This window comes from Maylandia zebra, linkage group LG10, assembly GCF_041146795.1.
Source record: "Maylandia zebra isolate NMK-2024a linkage group LG10, Mzebra_GT3a, whole genome shotgun sequence".
Taxonomy (NCBI): domain Eukaryota; kingdom Metazoa; phylum Chordata; class Actinopteri; order Cichliformes; family Cichlidae; genus Maylandia; species Maylandia zebra.
This window is the reverse complement of record NC_135176.1, coordinates 21,764,313-21,790,046: the sequence shown is the minus strand read 5'-3', so window position 1 is coordinate 21,790,046 and position 25,734 is coordinate 21,764,313. Positions and strand designations below refer to the sequence as shown.

Sequence of the window (25,734 nt, the reverse complement as noted above, 5' to 3'; positions counted from 1 at the left end):
GTGATGTCTTACTCTGCCTCCAACTTCACACCTTTAGTGGATGTGCAATAATATGTCTGACTTTACAGGTGCCTATACGCAGCAAAAACTGACATTACATTGGTTAAAAGGCTCAAAGCAGCTTTTGGGTGTCCTGTAACCTTATTGACTGTCTGTGTTGGATGCTAAACTCTATGTTTATATTTTAATTACTACAAAAACAATAATTTTACAAGATTTTATATTATCTTTGAAGACAACAGCACTTCCCACTAATACTGCCTGACATGGACATAGAATGAAAAGAAGGAAGTGGATCTGTTTTCAGTTCTAAGGTTTCAGGCATCAGGACATAATGTAAAATAACATCTGGTCCTTAGTAGGTCTTAAAATAAGGTAAATGCAACCTCAGTTAAACTTGAAAACGTGACATATTACACTGTTATTATTTATTCATCAAAAATTGAGTCAAAAAACCAAAACGTGTGAGAAACTAAGTACACCCTGCTTCATCTCAGACTCTAAAGGCCTTGGTTAGCATGTTAAATGTTAAAGCTCATGAGAGTACAGTTACAAAAAGATTGAACAAGTATGTCTTGTTTGGAAGGGTTGCCGGAGAAAGCTTCTTCTCTCTTACAAGAACAGGCCAGCACAGCTTAAGTTTGCAAAGTTGCATCTAAACAAACCACAAGAGCAAACTCCTTAAACATATCAGTACACAGTGAAGATGTTTGGCCATAATACGCACTGTAAACTTAGAACTGAACTAGCATATCAACACCTCACACCAACTGTGAAGCATGGTGGTGGAGGTTTGATGATTTGAGGTATTTTTGCAACCACCGGACTTGGAAACTTTGCAGTCATTGAGTAAAAGGTGAAGCCATGTGACTGTCAGCTAAAGCTTGGCTGAAATTGAGTTGTGCAAGAGGACATTGACAGCAAAGCATTAAATCTGCAACACAATAACTGGAAAAAAAAGAAAGAATCGAGGTGTTGCAATGGCCGAGTCAAAGCGCAGACCTCATCCTGATGAAATGCTGTAGCAGGAAAGTTGAGCATAAACAAACGCAATGCAACGGCAACCCTCAATGAAATTAAACAACACTGTAAAAAAAAGAAAGGAAAAAAGAGTGGGCCAAAATTCCTCCACAACGTAAGCAACTGTCAGTCATACAGAAATTGATTACTTCAACTTATTCTTGCTAAAGGCGGTTTTACAAGCTACTGAATCATAGGGTATACTTGGTTTTCCCACACACTGCTTCTGTAGTTTGGCTAAGGTTAAAAATGATTTACTATGTCATGTGTCGTTCATATGAGGTTGTGTTGAATAATTTTAAGACCTGCTGACACAAGATGGGTTTTTCTTTGTTATGTGCCGATTAAGGTTATTATAGCTAGCTAAAAATTAAAACTAAACACTTTTATTAAAAAATAAAATAAAGCATATTCAGAAAACACCCTAAGTTTAAAAAACAATTGTTACAACTTGCCTGATGAGGCATTGATGGATGTGTTTATTAAGACTCTAGATGTCGTCAAGACCGAGTCAGCTTTGTTTTTACTGCAATCCTTGGTTTTCCTGAAACTGACATATCCCCTCCCTATATTGATAATAAAAAGACTAAAATGATAAGCTGAAAAAAACTAAACTGAAGAAAGAAAATCCTCTCTGAAAACTAACGCCAACTAAACGTAAAAACAAAGTGAAAATGAAATGAAATAGAAAATGCAAAACTACAATAACCTGTATTTCACATGACTATATGCTGATTTAAAAAATATTTTATTTGTAAACTCGTGAACAAAAAGACTGTTTATTTGACATTTTATTCCTAAATCCATATATCTAAAATCATATAATGCGTTTTTCTTTTTTTTTAGCAAAATAAAATATTTTACAATAGCAAATTCAAAAAGGTTTAAAAAAAAAAAACAAACAAACAAAAAAAAAAACTAGCTTTACAGTGAGACAAGCAAATCCAATTCCCGAGCAACAAGAGTTTTGTGTGCGTAACTAATTTTATTCAGACTAAAACAACTGTTATATAATCTTTTGTTGTATCATGTCTTTTCAGTTCTAGATATGCTGCTGTTTTATAAAGATTTTGAACTGTACAGATTAAGTTTCACTAAAAATATACTAAAGTACAAAATCACAAGATTTCATTTGATTAATCACATTCGTTGCTTTGGATATTTAAAGTTTGTATCCTTAGTAGACCTAAAAATTGAAGAAAATATCCCACTAGTAGAAGTAACACTGGAATTGCCTTATTTCTCTCTTTTGTGACATCGTGTCTCCTCTCCTTAGTCCATATCCACTCAGTTGTTGTTGTTGTTTTTTTAATAAGGAGGGAAAAAAAAAAAAAAAAAAAAAAAAAAAAAAAAATCAGGAAAAGAAAAATAACAACAAGAAATCCTGCTGATTCCACAATGTTTATTTCTTCTTTTTCTTCTTCTTAGGAGGTCCTTGATCCGAATCGCTGCTACTTCCTGAGTCTGAGCTGTCTGAGGACGAAGATGAGGAGGACGAAGAAGAGGATGAGGAGGAGGAAGAGCTGTCATCGTCGCTGTCACTGCTGCTGTCATCTGAAGAGGAGCTGGAGGAATCGCTGCTGTCTGACGATGAGTCACTGGAGGAGCCGCCTGAGCCGCTGCTGCTGTCGCTCGAGTCTTTAGCCCTGAGAACAAGTGGAGGAAAATCTGAATATCCAACGCTGAACACCAGAGGTTTGGTTATTAAGGTCTCAGGCTGTACCTGTTACAGTCCCTAAGGTGCATCTCACTTGCTGTAATACTCTGTTTACAAACACTGGAACTCAGAGGACACAACGTCAACTACAAGTGCTGATTTTGCATACCTGGAACATTACCTGCACACCAATTTGTTTTCTCACACGCGAATTCTAGGAAAATGTGGGTTGGGACATTATCCAGAGTTGCCCTTTCACACGTGTCGCGTGATGAGATAATACATGCAAGCTGCATTTTTTCCACGATGGGGAAATTGGTGCAGCTGGGTGTCACGCAGACTTCGCGGCTACACACGTGACAACGATTTTACGGTTTTCCTTTTGGATGCTGAACAGACCAGAACAGTCGCACGATGAGCTCTCTGATAATAAGGCCTTTATCTGCCTCTTTTATGAGCAGGAAGTGACAGTGTTATAATTCTCAACAGCTACTTTCATATATCCCTGTTATGTCTGGTACTGATGGGATTTGATGGCATTCTCCCCTCCGACCCTCAAACAAACAAGCAAGACTAAGAAAGTCACAACACTTGGGACAGCAGAACTTTGAGAGGTTTTTCAAGTCGACTCTGGCTTAAAATGCATTCAAGTGACACTTTTTTTTTTTTAAAACCACACACATTCTTATAATGCTTTTACACCCATCGAATAATTGCTGTGTCAGGCACCCTTACCACCAGGGGACAAACTCTTGAGTCAATCTTCAGTTAAATAGACCCAAACGGGCGCTCTTACTGCTCTCAAAAAGAAGAAGGTTAATTTATTTGGGAAAGATAAAGAGTCCTCAGCTGAAAGGAGTGCTGTGGCTGTTTTATGGCTGTCGCAGTAAGAAACGCAAAGGTGTCAAGGAGGAAAAGACAAAAAAAACCCCAACAAAACAAAAAACAACAGGTTTTGGTGTAACTGCTTCAGTTTCACAGTCCTGTTTTTGCACATGCTGGGAGAACAAAACAGAGACATTGTGACTTGTTATTAGTAACAACTGTGCTTTTGCTGTGATCACAGCTCAGACTACAACAATGGTGTTTCTAACACATCGCTGTGATGAGACCAGAATCTACCATTAAAAAAATTAAATAAAAGTTTTAATGCATTTTCAACGGATAAACAAAGTGTTTAAGATTACCACAGATGACATTTAGAACAGTTAGGTTGATGGATTAGACATTATGGCTATGAGACAAAACACTGCAATCTTTAAGAGATTTGAAAAGGTTGCAAATGTAGTGATGTGCAGTCACCAAGAGCTTCCACAAGAGGGAGCTGTTTAGGGATGTTTCACTCACTTAAAACAGACTGGTTTTAATTAAAGCTTCAAAACAGGGAAGCAGCTCCGAAACACATACTCAGGGATGCCAGCACCTTCCTGGAATCCCTCGCTGAGCAAATTTTCCCCCGGAAATTAATCAGTCTAAAACTTGTTGAATTGCAAAACCGTAATCTAACCATTCTTCTCTGCTATGAATGTTACCCAGTATCATTTTGTGTAATAAGTTATTTTTTTAGGAATGTAATACATGAACTGTGCAACTCCACAGGCCAGTGTTGGAAAGCAGGACTTATTCTTGTAACGTAAGTCCAACCTCAACTCCGATGTCCATGAATGTGAGCCTGCAAGGCCCATTGGCATATTCTTAAAGCTCGCAAAGATGCACTGAAATCACGTTCCACTACTTTGCTACACAATTTATTCACAGACATCATGGAGGTACCAAAAAAAAAAAAAAGAATAAAATAAATAATAATTGTGCAACCCTACTTTATAGCAGGTCTGATAACTACATCATATCAGTTGTGACAGTTGGTCCACCTTACTTACTTCTTTTTCACTTTCTTCTCACTGGAGCCTTCTGTGCCTGGTCTGTAGAGACCAATATTTAAAACAAAAAAAAGATTTTTAATGAACATCATTAGTGATTAGAAAAAAAAATCTGATGCACAAATATCTATATTAACACAGAGGTATTGTTGTACATAAAATTGCTTAATCTGATCAAGACACCTTACCCAGCTATGCTGAGGGGTTTGTTTTCATTTTCCTTGAGTTTCTTTTTCAGCTCAGTCGTTCTTGATGGCCTGTGCACATATTTCCTCTTCCCGGTGCATTCGTAGGTCCAGTGTCCCATCTCCAAACACTTCTGGCAGCGCACATGTTGTTTGTTTGCCTCCCTGTATGTAACAACAAAGGCTAATATGAATGTAAATAGACATGGCTGCGGGTACACCTCTTTGCTGTCACATACAGTTGTGGTAAGAAGTTTACATCCACTCATCGTACTTTCAATTACTTTCTTGGATTCTTTTTTCCCCCACAAAGTGTCAAATGTATGCATACATACTTAAATATATACATACACTCCCTTAAATATAGGGATGGGTACTGGTATCCGGTGCCATTATGGCACGGTTCTGACATAAACGGTAGTAACCAGACCGAAAAGCAGCGCACATTTCGGTGCTTTTTTTTTTTCCTGAGATGTCATACACTTTGGATTATAGCCAATCATTTTACCTTTCCAAGGATAGTAGGCGGGCCCATGTACGTACGTTCTTTTATAGCAGAGCTACAGATTACAAATGCCCAAGGCGAAGCGGTCAAAGTCTGGCTGTACTTCACAGCAAAAGACGCAAACTCAGCAGCCTGCAGCAAGTGCTTTAAGCTGATACTGTGCAAAGGAGGTAACTCCTCGAATCTGATGAAACACCTGGCGACGCATAGCGTTTTTGTTTTTTTTAACCTGGAGTTAGCAACATCTCCCAAGAACCCGAAGGGGAGACTCCTGGCCCCTAGCCCTGCCAGTGTAGCAGAAATGACGATGGCAGCATCAGCAGTTCTTCTCTGGGCGAGTAGCTTAATGTTGTTCGTGTGTAATTTATGTTAAGTACGCTAACAACGTTATTATATTAATGCATGCAAGGTGAACTAGCAAACACCGTCGTAGTTACAAGGTTTTTGGACAAAGTTTGTGTTAGGGCTGCTCAATTAATCGAATTTTAATCACGATTACGATCTGGGCTTTCAACGATCATTAAAAATGACTGAGCCGATTATTAGCCCCTCCCTCATGCTTTACTCTCGCGCTGCTCCGTGTGGCAAATCAAGCGCACTGCTCTGCATTTCGAACACGCGTCACAACAATTAAGAGGACCCGAGGGAAGCTCGGAAAGCTAAGCAGAAGTTATTTGGAGAGGAGAGTGACTGCCGTTGGTTGAAAAGAAAGGTAAAGAAAAAAAACTTCAGTGGTGTGGAAACATTATGGGTTCGCGGAGTCAGATGTGGATCAAGTAGACACAGTGTGTAAACTTTGCTATGGTGTCGTAGCTGCACCACAGAGCAACACTGCAAAGTTCACATTTTTCATTTATTTCTTATATTGCAAACATTTGCACTGTTATCAGTATTTGCACACTATTTTATATTATTTTTTAAAGTCATTATTCAATACATTGTTATTGTTAAACCTTTAAAGCCGGTCAGAGCAGCATGCTCGTTTTGTGTAACTATTTTTAAATCCCTGTAGAACCTGAACGCTAAGCTAGCACAATAAATTTTTTTCCATATGAAACCAGAGGAGTTGTACGTACTTCTTATGCCATCAGCTTGTCCTCGGTCACGGTTTCCTTCCACATATAGCTTTGCAAAAATAGCATAAAAAGAGCTTGCAGGAACAAAAACATAATATTCCAGAAACACGCTTTGCCGATCCGATCATGAACTTCCCACATTGAACAAGACGTCAACGCGAACTATCGCAAGTGACGTTTTTGCGGAAAATGTAGTTTTTTACTTGTAGGCCTTAGAACTCGAATTGCACTGCTGGAAATAGTTTATTTTGATGCACATTCTTTGCAAATTTGCATCATAGGATTGTTTTTTTTGTTTTTCCTGCAGTATATAAAAATTGCTGTATCTCCAAAAATAAAACTATGAAGACACTCAAAATAAATTTCCTGTTGTTGTAAACTATTTTTTGCAACTTTTTTGTATTTAAAGTTTTGAGGGATAAACCTCTTAAATTTCTCCAAGTAGAAATATATGTAAAAACAAAAACGATTTTCAATTTTTTTGTAGTTTATTGCACTTTTTTGCAATTAATGTAGTTACTATGGACTTAATGCATACACATTTTTAAAATATGGGCTATAACAGTTGTATTGATGTATAGCAACTTGAAATGCTCCCACAAATGGCACTACAGCATGTAAAAAAATAATATAAGCTCTGGCGGACGAAATAAATATCGTCAAATAATCGTGATCTCAATTTCAGTGAAAATAATCGTGATTATCATTTTTGCCATAATCGAGCAGCCCTAGTTTGTGTTCTCCATTCTTTAATCACCGGTTCGAGCACCGTTTAAGCACAGGCACCGTTTCAAAAGTACCGATTTGGCACCGGTATTGGATAAAATCTAAACGATACCTATCCCTACTTAAATATTTTAAAAAGTGGCATTGAAGGTTTCACAGTGTCTTTTAACATGAAAGGCCAAGGCCTATTAACTTCTCATTAGTGATCATGACTGACTGCAAGTGGTAGTTTCTCTTTGCCAGCATAAAAAGGATTTGGCTTACAGCACTCACTAGATTGAACTGTTAAAGCCCAAGGAACTTACTGAAGATCTACAGTAAAAAGGAGAATTCCAGTTTTACACAAACTGGGAAGTTGTATTGGAGGAATTTTATTCAAATGTGTCACCCAGGAACAACTGCGGAACCGCCAGCGCTTGATCCCGATGATGAACTGGAAACTGTTGGAACATCAGCATCACTGTCCACAGTGAAGCTAGTTTTACATTGACATAGACTGAGAGGGTCAAGGGCTGATCAAGCGAGAAGCCCCTGCTCCAAAATCAACACTTTCAAACTCAACTGAAATATGCTGCATCCCACATGGACAAGTGAAATGCCTTCTTGAGAAAGGTTTTATGGTCTAACGAGACAAAAAATTGGTGCTATTTGGCCACAACCACAAGATGTATGTTTGGAGGAGTGAAGGTGAGGCTTTTAAACCTAAGAATAAGCATGGTGGTGGTAGCATCCTGCTCTCTGGCTGTTTTGGTGCAAGTGCTACCTGTACATTGCACAAAGGGGATGGAATAATGAAAGAGGAGGACTACTTCCAAATTCTTCAACTTCCCCTCAAATCAAGAACTAAACATTTGGAAGTTGGACACAATTAGATGTTCCAAGTGGACAATGATCCTGAGCAAACATCAAAACTGTTTTTTTTGTTTGTTTTTCTTTTTAAAATAAGGGGGGGGGGGGGGGGGGGGGGGGGGGGGGGCAAACTTCTGGAAAGACCTTCCCAAGGCCCTGACCACAACCCTATTGAAAATTAAAAACCAGGTTAGTGCTAAGAAACCAACCAATTTAAATAAACTCTTACAAGTCTGCCAAGTAAAGTGCTCAAATATCCAGCCAAAAATCTGACAGTAGTTTATTGATGGCTGCCAAATGTCTGGTTGAGGTGCAACTTGCTAAAGGACATTTAACCAAATATTAGTGGAGGTGTATGCAGTATTTAAGCCTGTATATATACACTTTTGATGCTATGTGGATTAGAGAAAATCCAAAATAAACTTGTTCTTGCCTTCTTTTAACATCACTGGATGCAGGGTGGCTGTAGCTCAGGTGGCAGAGCAGGTCAGCCACTAATCAGAAGGTCAGTGGTTCGATCCCAGGCTGCCTCCTGACTGCATGCCAAATATCCTTGGGCAAGATACTAACCCCGTGTTTGCCTACTGGTGGTGGTCAGAGGGCCCGGTGGCGCCTGTGTCCGGCAGCCTCGCCTGTCAGTGCGCCCCAGGACAGCTGTGGCTACAATGTAGCTTGCCATCGCCAGTGTGTGTGAATGGGTGAATGACTGAATGTAGTGTGAAGCGCTTTGGGGTCCTTAGGGACTAGAAAAGCGCTATACAAATGCAGGCCATTTTACCATTTTTTTTTTAACCATCATTAAAGATGTACACTGTACAGTAATCCCACCCTAGAGAAAGAACAGATCAAATAAATCATTAAAAGCCCAAAATTACCATGACCCCTTTGGACCACAACTGTAAATGTTAATAAACAAAAGTACAGCTTTGTAGTTGCTGAAGAAGTTGGAAGTTTTAACTTCATTAGTGCTTTAAAGGTGCTTTTTCTACAGTGAGTAAATATGCAGCGTATATGAAGATGGGCTGACCTCTTATTCCTATACGAATTCAAATGCTCATTAAAGAAAAACAGTAATGAAAAGGAGCACCACCCTGCAGTTCTCCTTGCTCAAGAAGAGATGAAATCATTTTCACGTATCAGAATAAGTTCAGGTGCAAACTTGAGACCAGTGATAAATGGCTGGAAAAAATAAATAAATAAAAATAAATAAATAAAATAAAAAAAACCGAGCACCAGCGGGACATTGCTGTGTTGCCTGTGTTACAATTCAATGCAAAAATATTTTCAACATTTCCTCACAGACACTAAAATACGGCAAAAATCCGCCTGACTTTTATAAACAAGTGAGCGCAGAAACGTGACAGACACCCAACATTTTATTTGTCGTTCTTGAAACAGATAGTGTGACAAAAGTGGCATTCACGGCGTCAACCAGCCTTGAACAGACACCCTCTACAAGAATAAATAAGCTAATAATGATGTGGAGCACAGAGAGGCGCGCTGGAGCTGCGTTCACTGTTCACCGGCCCCTGAGTCTGACACGGAGCTCGAGCAGCTGAACCTCGCTGCTGTTCAACAGCCTGTAGTACTCACGAATATACAAAACCCACAGCGCTACAGTCAATTAACAATATTATACTCACGCTTGCCTCCTGGCTATTAATCTATGCATGGGAGTCGCCATGTTGCAGGTTACTTTTTCTTCTTTGTTGGCGTTAAATAAGCGCGTATTTCCGGCCCAATCAACTCCGTTATCGCCTCCTATGGGTAAGGAAGGTCTACTGCATGTATTTGTAATCATTAACATTTAATTCACAGCAGCCCTGACGTTTTGTGTGTGTTTTTTTAAATAATACTATGCAAAAGTCTTGAGCAACTCCTCATTTTTCTTGATATTTTGCTTATAAGGAACAGGATATTATTCTAAGTGTTCTTGAGCAATGGTTCTGCAGGCTTCCTGAATTCTGTCAAAGTTTTCCTTTGGACATTCGCTGTTATTTTCCCTCCGTTTCAGTCCAGTCTGTGTATGTAACACTTAACTCTGACCTATGAATCATTCAAACATACAAAAGCCATCTAAGTGATAAATGAGTATGGTGGCAATACAGATCAGACAATTAAAGACACAATTTCAAATTGTATGTCGTTAAATTGTAATCGACAACTACAAAAAAGCTCTCTTCGGCAGATGAGAAGTATCTCAAAGTCATCCTTAAGAAACAGGACAAAATCCAGTAAAGACCTGACTCTTAATCCATCTGTTTGACGAAATGGTCTGAGTGAGTGTCAAGAAGCCATTCTTAAGAATGGGAAACAGCCCGAGGTATGCTAAATTAGAAAAAAAAAAAGTGGTCTGAAAATCAGTGTAATTTGAAATTTGTGAGTCGAATCATCATCAGTTTGTGCAGAAGAGGTCAGGAGAGACGTACAACTGTGAGTGTCTGCAGAATCTGTAAAACAAAATGCAGATATGAATCCCCTCCATCATGTAAATCTCATGGTGTTGGAGTTCTTGTTAAAACTGATAAATTATGACTGCAGAAAAGCACAGTCAGAGTTTGATCCTCCGTGCAATACAGTCTGGAAAGCATGACAGTGATACCAAACGCACTGCCAATACAGCAAAAGCATTATCCAAATATGTGTACAAACTCACAAACTCAGTTTTTTCTTGTATTTCCATTTGGTTTGAACATGTTTCAATATCTTGGTGCATTGATTTCCTATGTTTCAAATAAAATATAAATGAATTAGAGTTTAGTGCAGTACTGTGATACATGTGATTCATTTATACTACATTAAAGGAAAAAATGTGCCTCACATAATAATGTTTCGTTTACAATCAGCATATAATGGCATATAAACATTCTGTTTATCATATTTCTCCCCAGCTTCTTATTTCCACTTTCTGTGGAAACAGTTACTGAGGTTAAGCATTCAGTTATCTGTCACCAACACAGTGCACACTTTCAGCAGTCAAGTGTCACCACATCCACCTGCATTTACGATTTGTCAGAGCTGCGTTTACATGTCATCAGCTCTCTTCTCTGTTTCATAGATTCTTAAATAAATGACATTTTGTTTTTGCAAACCAAACCAAAAAAGTGTTATGTCAGCTACTATTTTATACTAATTATTTATAATGATTGGTAATTTTATATCATGAAAATTACTAAGGAGAACGTATTTAAAAACTAATCTTTTTCAGTAACAACGACTTTAAAAATTGCTATGCTTTAGTTGTTTATAATTAATTTGTTTAATGTTATTATATTTTCTTATTTTCCCCATGACTTTGCTCTGAGCTGGGTCATTTACATTTTTTTTTATTTCTAATAAAATAAAAACAAAAAAAACAAAAAAAACAAAAGGGGACAAAAATGACTTCATCACTTTTTGCATCACAGTCTATTTTTGTTTCCCCACCCTGATTCGATTCCAGAATTCATCAAGCTAGTCATTTGTTGATTTCACTTACTGTAAACCTTAAACTTGGAGGTTTTTTTTATTATTTATTATTAAATAAGAAGAAATTTATGGAGCTTTCTCCCTACACCTCGACTGTTGGAGAACTCTTTCACGTGGATATGGAAAAGTCCAGAGAGCGCTAGAACCCTGTAAATCTCGCGATGTCTGCGGGCGAGACGGTAAAGCAGACCTTGCCGCTGCAGCCTGCCAACACACATCAGAGACACCGGCAACAATCAGCGGTGTGGATTATGAGTAGAAGTATTTAAGACAGAGCAGCTTAACAACTTCACTTGACTGGAGCATCTTTTTTATGTTTTAAAATCTAGTTACAGGTTTATTTTCTTTACAGAAATCATACTGTATACAAAGATAAACCTAGGAGACACATATCGCTCAAGATGTCAGTGGTGGGATTTGACTTGGGCTTTCAAAGCTGCTATGTAGCTGTAGCCCGAGCTGGAGGAATCGAGACAATCGCCAATGAGTACAGCGACAGATGTACACCGTAAGTACCAAGTAAAATCTTATTATAGTTTGTGAAGGATAGCTACACAGGACAGGTTTTCATTTATAAGTGTTGTCTCACCTGTGTCACTGTAATACACGTGAACGCAACTTCTCTGCTTTCAGCGACCATTTGTGCTCATTGCTGGGAAATTGAACTGCTTTTCCGTGTAAGTTAGTGATACATTTCTCAGCCTGTCTATGGTGAGCATGGAACCATCTAGAAATTAACTCATAAGGCTCACACCGCCTTCCAAGACCGATTATGAAGCTAAGCAAGTTAGCTGAGCTCATAGTTTTATTAACGGTAATGACAGTTTGGAGAATTGGTGTGGCTTCGCCGGTTAAAACACGACCGGGCGGTGTTTGCCACCTGTCGTTTTTAGGTAGTTGTGCTTGTCTTCAAGGCGTAAACTCCGACCAACCGGTGTGCCCCGTGTGGCAAATTGTACGCCTTGCGTTATGCTCTGTACGATGACGACAGCGGCCAATCTCTTGTTGGAATATTCTAGCAAATTTTTATGTCTTTTAGCCTTTCATGTTTTAAACGGTGTAAGGTTATATAGTATTTATTATTATGCAAAAGTATTATTGAAAAACATATTGTTATCAGAAAGGTTTTTTAATATTGTTTGAATTCTGCTTATTTGGGTTCATGGCGCATTTTGTAATTCCATTAGTTAGATTTCAGTCATCGTGACTAATTTTTAAAGTCTTTACAGTATTTTCTCTTTTGTAAGAGTTCAACGTTAATATAAAGCACACAAGCGTTATTGAATGTTATACACTGTCACTGGTTTTGAATGATTAACTGGTATATTTATAGATGTATCATTACAATTTAGAATTCCCTCCCAAAGAGTATTAATAAAATGAAATAAGACCAGTTATTATATTGTAATTTATTTATAACGTTTGTATTAAACAGGGAAAGAAAAAGATAAGCATTAACGCCCAATTTATGCTTAGATGTGCACCTACTAGTCAGAAAGTCAGAAAAATTTAATATAATATATATAAAATGGGTTTTATGTCATGGTTATATGAAATATGTATACATCATTAAGTTGCTGAAGATACTTTATTGTGAATCAACCTGGACTTTTTAAAAATTATTTAATTTTATTCAAATTTACAAGGCAAACATGTGTCAGAGAAGTAGATCACGTATAAGATAATTTGGTGAATAGAAAGATTATACATCACAGTTTCTTGGTGTATATATATATATATATATATATATATATATATATATACTGCGCAGGACCCTCAAGCTCCCAGGCCTCTGGTAGAGGACCCGAGCTTGAAGGATAAACCGCCCGCAGGGGCGTGCTGGGTGTTATATATGTATTATACGACAAATTCACATTCAGAATTTAAACACAGAATTTCATGTTGAATATTCGTAACACACTTTGTTCTGTAAAGGCTTATACTTACTGAGTAAAAAGAAAACAAATACTTTCCTGGTAACTTGCACAACGTTTTGTCTGTTGCTCACATAAATATGTTGCATTAAATTTTGAAAAATTATGAATATTGGACATTTTTTGACAAATATTGAACTGTTTTTGTGAACTTACTCTCTACTACATCATAAACATCACAAACACCACTGTAAAAAGTCCTTTGAGTGCTCAAATAGAATAGAAAAGCACTTTATAACAGCCAGTCTATTTACCATACAACTTCCTGTCCTGTTCTTGATTGAAGATCAGCATCCGCTGAGTGACTCTCCTCAGAGACTTGTATTGTTGACATCACCACACTCCACTTGTGTGTTCATAGCAACGCTTACTCTGTGTCATCAGCATCTGTGTTTGATAGAGATGGTGATGAGAGGCAAGCCCTGTGTGATTTAAGTGGACTTACCACACCACTTCAGCCTGTGTTTATATAGTACAGACAACTCAAAACTTAAACAAGCCAGTCTGGAGCCTCAGTCCAGGTTTCAACAAGGATTATTTAGAAAAGTGCTGAGATCAACTAGTTAAAAATTGTGACCAGTGTAGATTGGTCACTGAACTATCATGTGAAGCTCTGCTAGTTGTGTCATTAATGTAGCTTAACATTTTGACTCGTGTGTGTCCAGGTCTTTTGTATCGTTTGGACCCCGAAATCGTTCGATAGGAGCTGCTGCAAAGAGCCAGGTAAAAATTAATTCACCGATACGGTCATATTTATGAGAATTATTTACAATTAAATGTAAAAAGTGGTTAATACTTGGCTTTGTTTCCTCCTGTTTTGTCTTTCTTTTTTTATTCAGGTGGTGACCAACTATAAGAACACAGTGCAGAGCTTCAAGCGATTACATGGCAGAGCGTTCACAGATCCTTACATCCAGTCGGCCAAGTCTAACTTGGTGTACGAGCTGGCACCGATGCCCTCTGGGGCCACCGGTATAAAAGTAAGACTGTATTTTCTAACCAGGTTTCTGCCCTCAGCTTAGCTGATGGGAAATAATTAATCAAAAGAAAAAAAAGACCATTAAAAGAAAATTAACCGAGAGACCACACAGTAGATACAACAGCTTATTTCTGACTATGTTGCATCCTCCACTCACTACATGCTGTGCTCTAAGAAGTGCGTCATGTAATACTTTTTGCTCTGATTCATAGCATTCCTACTTCATCTTTCCATTTAATCCTAAAAACACTTTCAGTATGTTGTACTTATTTCTGCAGGGATTTTGTCTCTTGGAATATTATCCTATGGGCAAAATGATAATTGTGTTGGTGATATGAACCGTACGCTTTGCTGACTGACTGCCTAAATGTGAAAAATGTACACATTTCTGGCACTAACAGATGATGACTGTGAGACTCCAGAAATACCCAAAGTTATTGCAAGTGCATAAATGACAATGCTTCGCTTGGCACACTGCAAAGGCACAGAGCGGCATGTTGTAGAGTCCCCGTGGAGATGATTAATGTCAGTCCTCAGGATAAATAAGAGCACAAGAAATATCAAATCAAATCAAAATACATAAACCTGGTTTTGCCTGTTAAACCACAAGGCTTTGCAATCTGCATCTTTTCCATATTTTATCACATATGCATATTTTTGTCATCTTAAAAAAACCCTAAATGAAACTGAGATAGCCATTTAAATAATTAATGAGTTTTCTTATTAATGGAAATATTAACATAAAATGTCTTGTGTACACTGCAGCAAACATCTTACTCTACTGGACAGCTGTATGATTTGTCCTGACAGTAATCTTTTACCTCATTACCAATTTCTAGGTGATGTACATGGAAGAAGAGAGGATATTCAGCACTGAGCAAGTAACTGGCATGCTGCTGACCAAACTGAAGGAGACTGCTGAAAGTGCACTCAAGAAACCAGTAGTAGATTGCGTCATCTCGGTAAGCATTAGTTGCATCCTGGCTCAGGGATTTTAACCAGCTGCTTATAGCCCTCCTTTTCCATCATGTAAACTGCATCCACCGATTGCTCGTCCTGTCACACTGAGTGCAGCCAGCGCGCCTGGTTGATTCACGTGTTTACATTTGGGTTGCACATTACCAGCTCCTTCGTAGCTTTGGTGATGATGACTTCTTCCTCAAGTACCTTTTGCAGGACCAGTTTTCTTGCATATTTCGCAAAGTATTGTGGTGTGTCAGAGGGTGTTGAAGTCGCCTCCTTTTTAGGTACTAAATCATCATTAGAGGCTGACACGGTGCTTTTACTGTCAGACTTTCCTGGGCTTGTCTCATTGTTGTCTGCACTAGAGGACCTAAACACATGGCGTTGCTACAGCAATGATTTCCTGTATAATACTTTTGTATCATGTTAAAACTTCCAGATTTTGGATGATATAATGTGGCACAACCCTACTTAAGCTCTATGAGACGTGTTAAATAGGATTGGATAGGTCTTTTATTAATCCACCTGGTTATCCTGGTCTCAATAGATGGTTTTTCAGGCTTAGGTTTGTAACAACAGATCTTATGGAGGTAGCTTTAAATGTCTTAGGAGTTGTTTGTTTATTTGGTGAAAGTGACTTTGCATGATGAATCTTTAAGTTGCCATAAAGTGACTTTGTGTACTGTACCTGAATAGAACACTGCATTAGATTTACATCCTGTCATTTGACAGCCAGCGATTAATGTCATCCTGTTGAATTTTCTACCAGCTCAGGTAAAATATGCAGGCTGACAGCTGCCTGCAAGGTGTAGAAATGCTTTGCCACCTGCTCTTGTCACATTTTGAGCCCTGAGCACTTCAGCACACGTCTTGTCTGAAAGCTTTATTTCGTCTCTTGTACCTCGAAGCTGAAGAGTGGGAAGCGTGTGTTTCTTTAGCACAGAATAAGGATCTGTTACGTAATGTTACAGAGCTCACACTTTGAGGCCCTTGCTTTCACTGGGCCTAAACTTAAGGTTTACATCAGCTCTGGAGATGGATGACATGTTATTAGTACTGTTGCCAATAGCTAAATTTAGCCTGTGATCTTTTCCACAAGGAGCTGTTTTGTTTTGGCACCCTGAGTAACTAACTTGGTAATTTTATCCAGGGAGGTTATGAATCTTGTGAGATGGGTGATTTATTCCTTTGAGGGGCCCAGATTGATCCTAAATATGGAATAGTGTAATGTAATGTTTTTTTTTTGTTTTCCTCTTAGGTACCAAGCTATTTTACTGATGCAGAGAGACGGTCAGTCATGGACGCAGCTCAGATCGCTGGCCTCAACTGTTTACGACTGATGAACGAGACTACTGCAGGTTCATGGAAACATCTAGATCATCTTTAAGTCTGCTGTGTTGTTGTTGAGCCTTTAATCTCATACTACTCAGAAACATGTTGAAAATGGTTATTGCATTAGCTTATAACTTAACCATGAGATACAGTGAAATAGATGCACAGCATTAAACCTGCCCTACATTTTATTTATATACATTTGCAGCATTGCAGTAACAATTGCATTAGTTCGAGCAGATTTAGTTTAGCATAGTGCAGCTGGAATTTGGAGTACTAATTAGTTCCTGGATGCAGCGGTGAGCAGAAAATAACCTGAAGCTTCTGTCTGATTGCTGCAGTGACTCTGGCATATGGAATCTACAAGCAGGACCTGCCAGCTCCAGAAGAGAAGCCCAGAATAGTGGTGTTTGTGGACCTGGGCCACTCTGGTTACCAGGTGTCAGTTTGTGCCTTCAATAAGGGAAAGCTCAAGGTGAGTGATGGATAAATACTGAAAGTGCTCATGTGAGTTAGCAAGTTTACTAAAGTGGATTCTGTTTAAATCTTATATTTACGATATTCTGATGTCAATAAACAGGCCTGACTATTAAATAAATGTAAAAAAAAAATACAGCATTTACGGTCAGTGGTGAACACTTCTGACTATCAGTGATGTTGGTGTTCTGGGTTATGCTGTTGAAAAATAAGGAGGGATCAAAAATCGTCAGAGGCAAAACCTAAACTTGCTTCTACCTACTACTAATATATTTACCTTCTCTACTGTTAGATCCTGGCCACTGCGTTTGACTCAGACCTTGGTGGCAAGGACTTTGACGATATCCTTGTCAACCACTTCTGCGAGGAGTTTGGAACTAAGTACAAGCTGGATGTGAGGTCCAAGCCCCGTGCACTTGTGCGGCTCTACCAGGAGTGCGAGAAGCTCAAGAAGCTGATGAGTGCCAACTCCTCTGACCTCCCTCTCAACATTGAGTGCTTCATGAATGATATTGATGTTTCCAGTAAACTAAACAGGTAAGAAGTAAAGTTAAATTAAATAAGAGAATAAGATCAGCATATAGCATGTAGCCACAAGTATTTTAAAAAGGGAATAGTGTTGTTTCTTAAATTAATGGAGTTTTCCATAGTGTGCATGTTGGCTGCACCTATTAATAATTTATGATCATGTGTCCCCAGAGGCCAGTTTGAGGAGATGTGTTCGGGGCTGCTGGCCAAAGTCGAGGGTCCCCTGCGCAGCGTCATGGAACAAGCCAGTGAGTACATGAGACTGTAATAGCAGCTGGACTATCCCTGTAGGCACGTGCACGCTCACACATTCAGTCATGTGCTTTGCTGTGGTAGCCCTTCCCCCTGGACAATAGCAGCACGTTAGCCTTCCTTTAATCATTACTTTTCAACTTTAAAAATAAAATGAAACAAATATGAAACGTATTACTTTGTAAACCTAAATAACCTGCTTTGTTTCGTGATTGTCGCTTGTTTTTTGTATCCAGAGCTGAAAAAGGAGGATATATATGCAGTTGAGATCGTGGGTGGCGCCACCAGAATCCCTGCCATCAAAGAGCGGATCAGCAAATTCTTCGGCAAAGAGCTGAGCACCACCCTAAATGCAGACGAGGCCGTGGCCAGGGGCTGTGCTCTGCAGGTACAGCATGCCTGTCACATGGCAAACACTTTGATCCCCACAGTGACTCAGGCAGCAGACTCACACAGTAACAGCTGTGTTATACCAGGAGGGAGACCTATGAGAGGATCGCTGAAGGCTGTGATCTGTGAAAGATTTGGAGACAGTTTAAAAAAACAAAACAAAAAAGATTCACAAATACTGATACTGAATACTGAATACTATTTTTGGCCTGAAAATGAAGAACACAAAAGTTTAACCTTAAAATTCTGGTTTTTGTTGTTGTTGTGTTTTTTTCCCCTCAGTGTGCCATCTTGTCACCAGCTTTCAAAGTGAGAGAGTTCTCAATTACAGATGTTGTCCCTTACTCCATCTCCCTAAAGTGGAATTCAGCTGCAGAGGAAGGACTCAGGTACTCTTTAGGCTTGAATCTAACAGAAAGTAGCACAAACATCCCTTTAATGCAGCTGGTTTAATACTTGAATGTATTGTCCTCCTGTTTACATTGCTCCTATTATATTGAAGGGTAAGCTTAGCCAGAACTCGTACTGTTGACTCCCTTCACGACTTTCTGCCACACCTTGCCCACACCCATGTACCACGCAGATCCAGTATCAAAAATCTTTTCTGGATTCATTCACGTTTTGCTAAATAACATCCAAATCCTGTTTCAAGCCCTAAAACCCTCTCATAAATGATCTTTGAGTTTGATAAAGACTTCAGATGTGTTTTATAAACTGTTGCCAAATAACAGATTGGTGCGTGCTGGTGGGTAGGTGGGTGGGTGGTTGAGTAGGTGGAAACCTTCAGAGGACAAATGGTAGGCTTCGTGTCAGTTCTCTCACCACTTGCGTTGTTGGAATAAAAACTGTAAGCTAGCACAGCTTGTTTCAAACCATCGATGACATGAACAGAAAATTGAGTTTACATTCTGATGTCCTGTCCCTGTATATTTGTCTCAATCACCTGCTCTTTCTGTGTTTTTTGCAGTGATTGTGAGGTTTTCCCAAAGAACCACGCAGCTCCTTTCTCTAAAGTACTGACCTTCTATCGGAAAGAGCCATTCAGCCTTGAAGCCTACTACAACAATCCCAAGGAGCTGCCTTACCCTAAAGCCACTATAGGTACAGCAACTTCATTCAGATTTAGATGCAGTTCTGTGAGTTTCTATTTATTTGTTAATATATGCGCAGGTATTTTCATCAGTGCTAACTTTTAACTCCGCAGGCCAGTTTCTGATCCAGAATGTGGCTCCTCAGGCATCAGGGGAGAGCGCAAAGGTCAAGGTAAAAGTTCGGGTGAACGTTCACGGTGTGTTCAGTGTATCAAGCGCCTCGTTGGTTGAAGTCGTGAAAACTGCTGAAGGAGAGGAGCCAATGGAAACAGACCAGATCGTGAAGGAAGAGGAGGTGTGTATTATGTGCTTTTGCACTGATTGTTAGACACTAATGACATGGAGAGGGTATGTGTATATCAGTAAGGAAGAGACGGGAGAAATGTTTGCTTTCTGTTTGTGTTGCGCCTGAGAAAGCCTTTCAATCAGTAACCTAGTTCCAGCCCCACCCCATTACTGTATTATTTAGGCATCTTGTCTTGACAAGCTTTAGATGGCTTTAATAGCTTTAGCAATGAAGGTTTCTGACTACACTATTGCATACAGACTGATTGCAACTCTTGAACAGGAGTGCACATGACACAAACATTTCCAAAACCTTGACGTGAACATCTGAATAATTGCTGGGGACTGCCATTTTAAAATGGGCTGAACCCAGATTTAATAGATGACACCAGCAACAGAGCAGCACATGTTGTTTTAATTTAATTATATGTATATTCTTTCTTTCGTTACCGTGTGTCAGAGCAAAATGCAAGTGGACCAGGAGGATCAGAAACTCCAGGCTGGAGACAACGGAGACAAGAAAATAGAGACAGAAGAAATGGAGGTAACCTTGTGCTGGGCGATAAGGAAACCCTAATGCCCATACATGCATATATACATACATGTGTACATACATGGGTACATACGTTCATATAGAAGAAAAATTAGATTGTTCTGTATAAGTACTACGCATACAGCAACCCGAAGACTTTAAAATGTAAAAGAAGTTCACTTTCCTCAACAAACCTTGTTCCCCTAAAGACACAATTTACAGTGTTTAACACAAAAATAACCCAAAATAGACTGATACACATGTACATGGATACTTATGGAAGCTTATTTCTGCCACTGGGGAAAAAGTATTTGGCAGAGCTAATGTAAAATTTGATATGTATTACTCCAGCAGTGTCTATTGTGAAATATATGTCTGGCAAGATATGACCATTATTGTAATTTTTAACCATATCGCCCAGCACCAGGTAACCAATACATCCAATACATTTTATTTTCCTCATTATTTTAAGAAACATGATTTGCCACTGACTTTTTTTTTTTTAATTTAAAACATTCATTTATTTTTTATTTTTTTGAAGCATGCTGTTTAACATAAAAACACACATAAATTTCTCTATTTGTAAAGACTAACTTCTAAAACCATGTCTTAAGCAAACCTCAAATGGCCCTCTGAAGGTCTGAGGTGTCATCACTTTCCAAAAGTGTCGTCATTCCCAGAGCTTAAAACTATAATTGTTCCTCTCACTTACAACGAAAAATGCATCCATACTTTATCATGTGGAATTTTGCTTTTGACATAACAAATAAAAGCCATAGGCTCATGAAGAAATTATAAACTAACAATATAGAAACTTACAGTCAATACAGGCCAGAATTTACCTATCACAAAAAGCACAATAAAATTATACAGATGGTACAATTGTGAAACTGGTGAAACACAAAAGCACGTTTGAAGTTGGAGCTTTTCAAGTACTCAAAAAGGCTGAAGTCAAATACTGCTGATTTGTCTGGTGGGGGAAAAACGTGTTTCATCTCTGCTATTACAGACAACGACAGAGGATGCCAAGCAGCAGGAGAAGAAGAACGACCAGCCTCCTCAGGCCAAGAAGCCCAAAGTAAAGACGAAAACACTGGAGCTGCCCATAGAGAGCAGCTTGGACTGGCAGCTTTCCGGAGAAGAACTAAATTTGTTTGTGGAAAATGAGGTAATGCTGTAAAAATCACAAGGAATGTGTGGTGTGCATGCACAGTGTTGTCTCAAGCAGTAATGCCTAGTGATGCTCACTGGCCCTGGGTTAAGCTGTCCTAGTTACCATTAACATTTAAAGAAGTGTCTCCATAGTGTAGCTGTTTACATGTATTTGTCTAAGCAGCAAAAGATAGAAACGAACATATTAAGCAGCCAACAGTGTGAAAAAGGGAGGAGCTGATTTGGCTTTTATCATTAACAGCCCCTAAAAATGGACAACTCTTGATCATTTGATAATTAATCAGTTAATCAAACCATAATATCACCTTTTTTTCTTTTTCTTTTGACATGTGTAACATCAGGAATATACCTGAAATTGTAAATGTTGTCTTGCTTCATCCTCAGGTGTTTTTTTTGTATGTTTTTGTTTTGTTTTTGTTTGTTTTGTTTTGTTTTTTTTGGTGCACACTTAACTAAGTAGTTCAACTAATGTAGACTTTACTGTGACTCCTCCAGGGTAAGATGATCATGCAGGATAAGCTGGAAAAGGAGAGGAATGATGCAAAGAACAACGTGGAGGAGTACGTGTACGACATGAGGGACAAACTCCACGGCATCCTGGAGAAGTTTGTGAATGAAGCAGTGAGTACACACTGGACACGTCATCATACACTGATCGTCTCTGTAACATTTGGATTCTGTTCAATTTAAACTAAGTGTAAACCTTCAGTTCAGATGAAATGCATGCGTTTAATGTTAAACAATGAATCTTCCTCACTGCTTCACATGCAGGATCGCGATTTGTTCTCATTAAAACTGGAGGACACAGAGAACTGGCTGTATGAAGATGGAGAAGACCAACAGAAGCAAGTTTATATCGACAAACTGGCTGAACTCAAGGTAACTACGCACTCATTGTATGACTGGACAGTTTTATGGGAGGAAAAAAAAGACATAAAATGGTTCACTCTACAGATATTTGGAATAACTTTGCGGCCTTACTGACGATGTTGCTTTAACAGAAAATTGGCCAGCCTATCCACGAGAGATACGTGGAAGCTGAGGAGAGGCCGAAAGCGTTTGAGGAGCTTGGGAGACAAATCCAGATGTACATGAAGATAATTGAAGCTTACAAGGCAAAGGTAACCAGGGTTTGTTGTTGAACTCTTTATACAAAGTTTTAAGAACAGCTGTAGGTCAGACATATCACAGACTAAGCTCAAGAATCCCCAGACGTTTGTCAAATTTACTTTTGTGTGCCCCAACAGGACGAGCTCTATGATCATCTGGATGAGCTGGAGGTGACCAGGGTGGACAAGCAGGTAAATGATGCCATGGTCTGGATGAACAGCAAGATGAACCAGCAGAACAATCAAGACCTCACCGTGGACCCAGTGGTCAAAGTTACAGAAATCAAGGCCAAGACTAAGGTAGACATTAAAAGCACACACACACCACTTGCATGCTCTTTAAGAGAGCTTCATTATGGGCTTCCTTAGGGTTTTAAGGGCTCATTGTCTACAATTAGTAGACAGTAATATAAATATGAACATATTAGCAAAGTTTATCCAGTATACTTTTGTAACATCAACTTAAAAAAATCTTAACAGAATAAACATGAATTATTATTATTATTTTACTTTAATGGTGATTAAGATCATTATTCATCATTATCTTTTGTTTTCCTTATACTGACGGCCTAAGAGCATCTGAAGATTTCACAAAAACCCAACGCCAAAAACGACACTCAGTCTTGTAGTAGCTGCCAAGCAGTTTGAAGTAATTTGTCATTGTGGTATGAGCTGAAGAATTTAAGTTTAAAAACTGTGATGTCATGTTCTAAGCATGTGTATCTTTTTACTCTTTAGGAGCTTTATGCATCCTGCAACCCAGTGTTGTCTAAACCCAAGCCCAAACCCAAGGTGGAGCCTCCTAATGAGGAGAAGACGGAGAATGGGCCGGTTAACGGACAGGAGGGAACAGAGAGCCAACCGTGCAACCCGGACAAAACGACGCCCGCGGGCACGGAACAGCAGACAAAAACGCCAGAGAAAAATCTCCCTGAAATGGACATTGACTAACTGCTTCCACTGCAGCCCCTGAGTTTTAGTTTCCTCCTGAAACAGAGTTCTGTCCTTCCTCTGAGATTGTTCTTGATGACCGAGTAGCCTCTCTCAAAGACACAGACGACAGCATCTCTAATCAACACTACGCATCAACCAGCCGCCTCAGCATGCCATTTCTCATTTTGTTTGACTACAAAAAATATTGCATAATAGTAATACTAAACGGACTACTTAATGACATAAAGGTTGTGAGCGTGGGATGGAAACTGCTTTCTCTCTGTGCTGCTTTGGTGGGCTGTATTGTTAAAGATGACTTCAGCATTTCCAGAGCAAATGTAAACTATGAATGTCAGATATGAAAAATTTGTAAGCAAAATAGCTGTTCAGGAGAGAATTATACATACGAGATTATTGAAAATGTAAACTACTGCGGTATGTCTGAGTGTAAGTATACATACAGAGGCACTGGTAGTTAACACGGATTGTTCAGAGTTGTACATGACAAAATTGTGTTCCCCCACCACCACCACCACAAACAATTGTAACTTCGGATTATAATGTTATTTCGTTTAAGTGGAAGCAGGGAGTTTTTGTTGAGTTTACTTGTATTGTATGTTTGAACTATATACAACAAGTTACTGTCATGCAGTATTTCTTTGTTGAGCTTTTCTCATTCAAAAGCACTGGTATGTCTGTTGTTCTCTGGTAGCCTTGAATTTTTTGTTTTGGGAGGGGTTTTGTTGTTTTGTTTTGTTTTTTACTTAAAAGTGAATGCTGGTGCAACAAATCACCTTTTTGGGTGCTGCTGTTGTTGCCACGTCACCAAAAAGAAGCAAAAATTTAAAAAAATAAAATGACTTATAGCTGAAAAAGTTGTTTTTTTTGTCTTGAACACAGTAGTAATTGCATATCCTACATCCAGTTTTCAGAAAGAAAATAAGGTTTATTTTAAATGTAGTTTTGCAAACACTCTACAAACATCCTGCAACCTTGCACAATACACTGCTCCAAAAAATTAAACACTTTTTAAGCAGAATATAACCTCAAGCCATTTAAACTTCTTGAATATTGATATGGTCAATTAAGTAGGAGAGCGCTGCTAGCTTTTGACCGACCCGTAGAAGTGGCCGAGGTAGTCCAACTCTACCAGGATGGCACATCAGTTGTCACTGCCAGGTTTGCTGTATATCCTAGAACAGAAGGCCATTCTTAACCAATCAACAGGACCGGTATCCGCTCCGTTGAGCAAGGAAGAACAGGATGAGCAATGCCAGAGCCCTTCAAAGTGACCTCCAGCAGTCCACTGATACAGTCAAAAACATGCTTTGTGAGGAGGGCCTGGCGTCCTCTAGTGGGCCATGCGCTTACTACACCATTATACCACCAGCGGGCTAAAACATTAATACGAGGCAGGATGGATCCATGCTTTCATATTTTTTACACCAAATTTAGGCTGTCTTGACATTCTCCTTTGACCTCTAGTGTTAACAAGGCATTTTCTTACAGAGAACTGCTGTTCATTGGATATTTTTTTACTTGTTCAGACCTTTCTCTATAAACCCAAGACATGGCTTTGTAGGAAAATCCCAGTAGAACAACAGTTTCTGAAATACTCGTACTGGGAATATTTTAAATCACCTTTCTTCCCCATTATGATGCTCAGTTTGAACTTCAGCAGGTCATCTTGATCATGTCTATATGGCTAAAAGCACTGCATTTCCATGTGATTGGTTGATTAGATATTAGTATCAGCAAGTAAATGAACAGCAGAGGTGGGACCAAGTCATTGTTTTGCAAGTCTCAAGTAAGTCTCAAGTCTTTATCCTCAAGTCTCAAGTCAAGTCTCAAGTAATGTCAGGCAAGTCAGAGTCGAGTCTCAAGTCACTGGTGTAAAAGTCCGAGTCAAGTCACAAGTCTGAAACTTTGAATTTCAAGTCCTTTCGAGTCTTTAAAAAAAAAAACGAAAAAATAATGTTGCAGTTATGCTAAATGTAAATATTAGACCATGTAATTTTTTACTCTGTGTTTTTCTCAACACATGACAAAATAGTGAACTTAGAAAATATACACAAATTGTGAAATTGCACCTCTTTAAAATGCAGCTCAATTAAACCTAGCTCCAAGAATAATTTTCACCGACAGTTCTGAGATAAGCTGCATGTTATTCTTGGATGCGGTTGTAGGACCAGCTTTAAAATCGCATGACAAAAATATCATACATATTAAAAAAAACTGAATCACCAACGTAGCCTGGAAAACATTTGCTAGTTAGATGAAGTCAGCTATCTCATCTTAGCATATTTATATGCATATTTATAATCATACGGTTCTTGGAGTGAGTGCACACACTCATGAAGTTTAGTAACTTCCGGTCACTGCAACAAGCC

At 38.8% G+C, this 25,734-nt stretch overlaps 2 protein-coding genes across 4 annotated transcripts; one reads left to right on the top strand and one right to left on the bottom strand.

Moving 5' to 3' along the window:
• Positions 1-1,985: 1,985 nt before the first annotated feature.
• On the bottom strand, positions 1,986-12,107 carry zcchc10 (zinc finger, CCHC domain containing 10). 2 transcript variants are annotated; one of them, XM_014407841.4, is made up of 4 exons: positions 11,956-12,107; positions 4,746-4,907; positions 4,558-4,599; positions 1,986-2,666 (listed from the first exon to the last, which is right to left on the bottom strand). In XM_014407841.4, the coding sequence occupies exons 2-4, from the start codon at positions 4,862-4,864 to the stop codon at positions 2,423-2,425; spliced, it is 405 nt and encodes a 134-aa protein (XP_014263327.1). In that variant the 5' UTR covers positions 4,865-4,907; positions 11,956-12,107; the 3' UTR covers positions 1,986-2,422. The 2 variants fall into 2 exon arrangements, with proteins under 2 accessions (XP_014263327.1, XP_014263326.1); XM_014407840.4 differs by lacking the exon at positions 11,956-12,107 and adding an exon at positions 9,542-9,694.
• On the top strand, positions 11,548-24,219 carry hspa4a (heat shock protein 4a). 2 transcript variants are annotated; one of them, XM_004550366.4, is made up of 19 exons: positions 11,548-11,874; positions 13,966-14,023; positions 14,140-14,280; positions 15,119-15,241; positions 16,501-16,600; positions 16,916-17,049; positions 17,344-17,588; positions 17,751-17,827; positions 18,068-18,219; positions 18,504-18,610; positions 19,189-19,322; positions 19,426-19,607; positions 20,058-20,141; positions 21,139-21,297; positions 21,798-21,923; positions 22,074-22,181; positions 22,304-22,423; positions 22,550-22,711; positions 23,150-24,219. In XM_004550366.4, exons 1-19 carry the CDS (start codon positions 11,768-11,770, stop codon positions 23,360-23,362), a joined length of 2,532 nt encoding a protein of 843 aa, XP_004550423.1. In that variant the 5' UTR covers positions 11,548-11,767; the 3' UTR covers positions 23,363-24,219. The 2 variants fall into 2 exon arrangements, with proteins under 2 accessions (XP_004550423.1, XP_023008192.1); XM_023152424.3 differs by lacking the exon at positions 20,058-20,141.
• Positions 24,220-25,734: the final 1,515 nt, after the last annotated feature.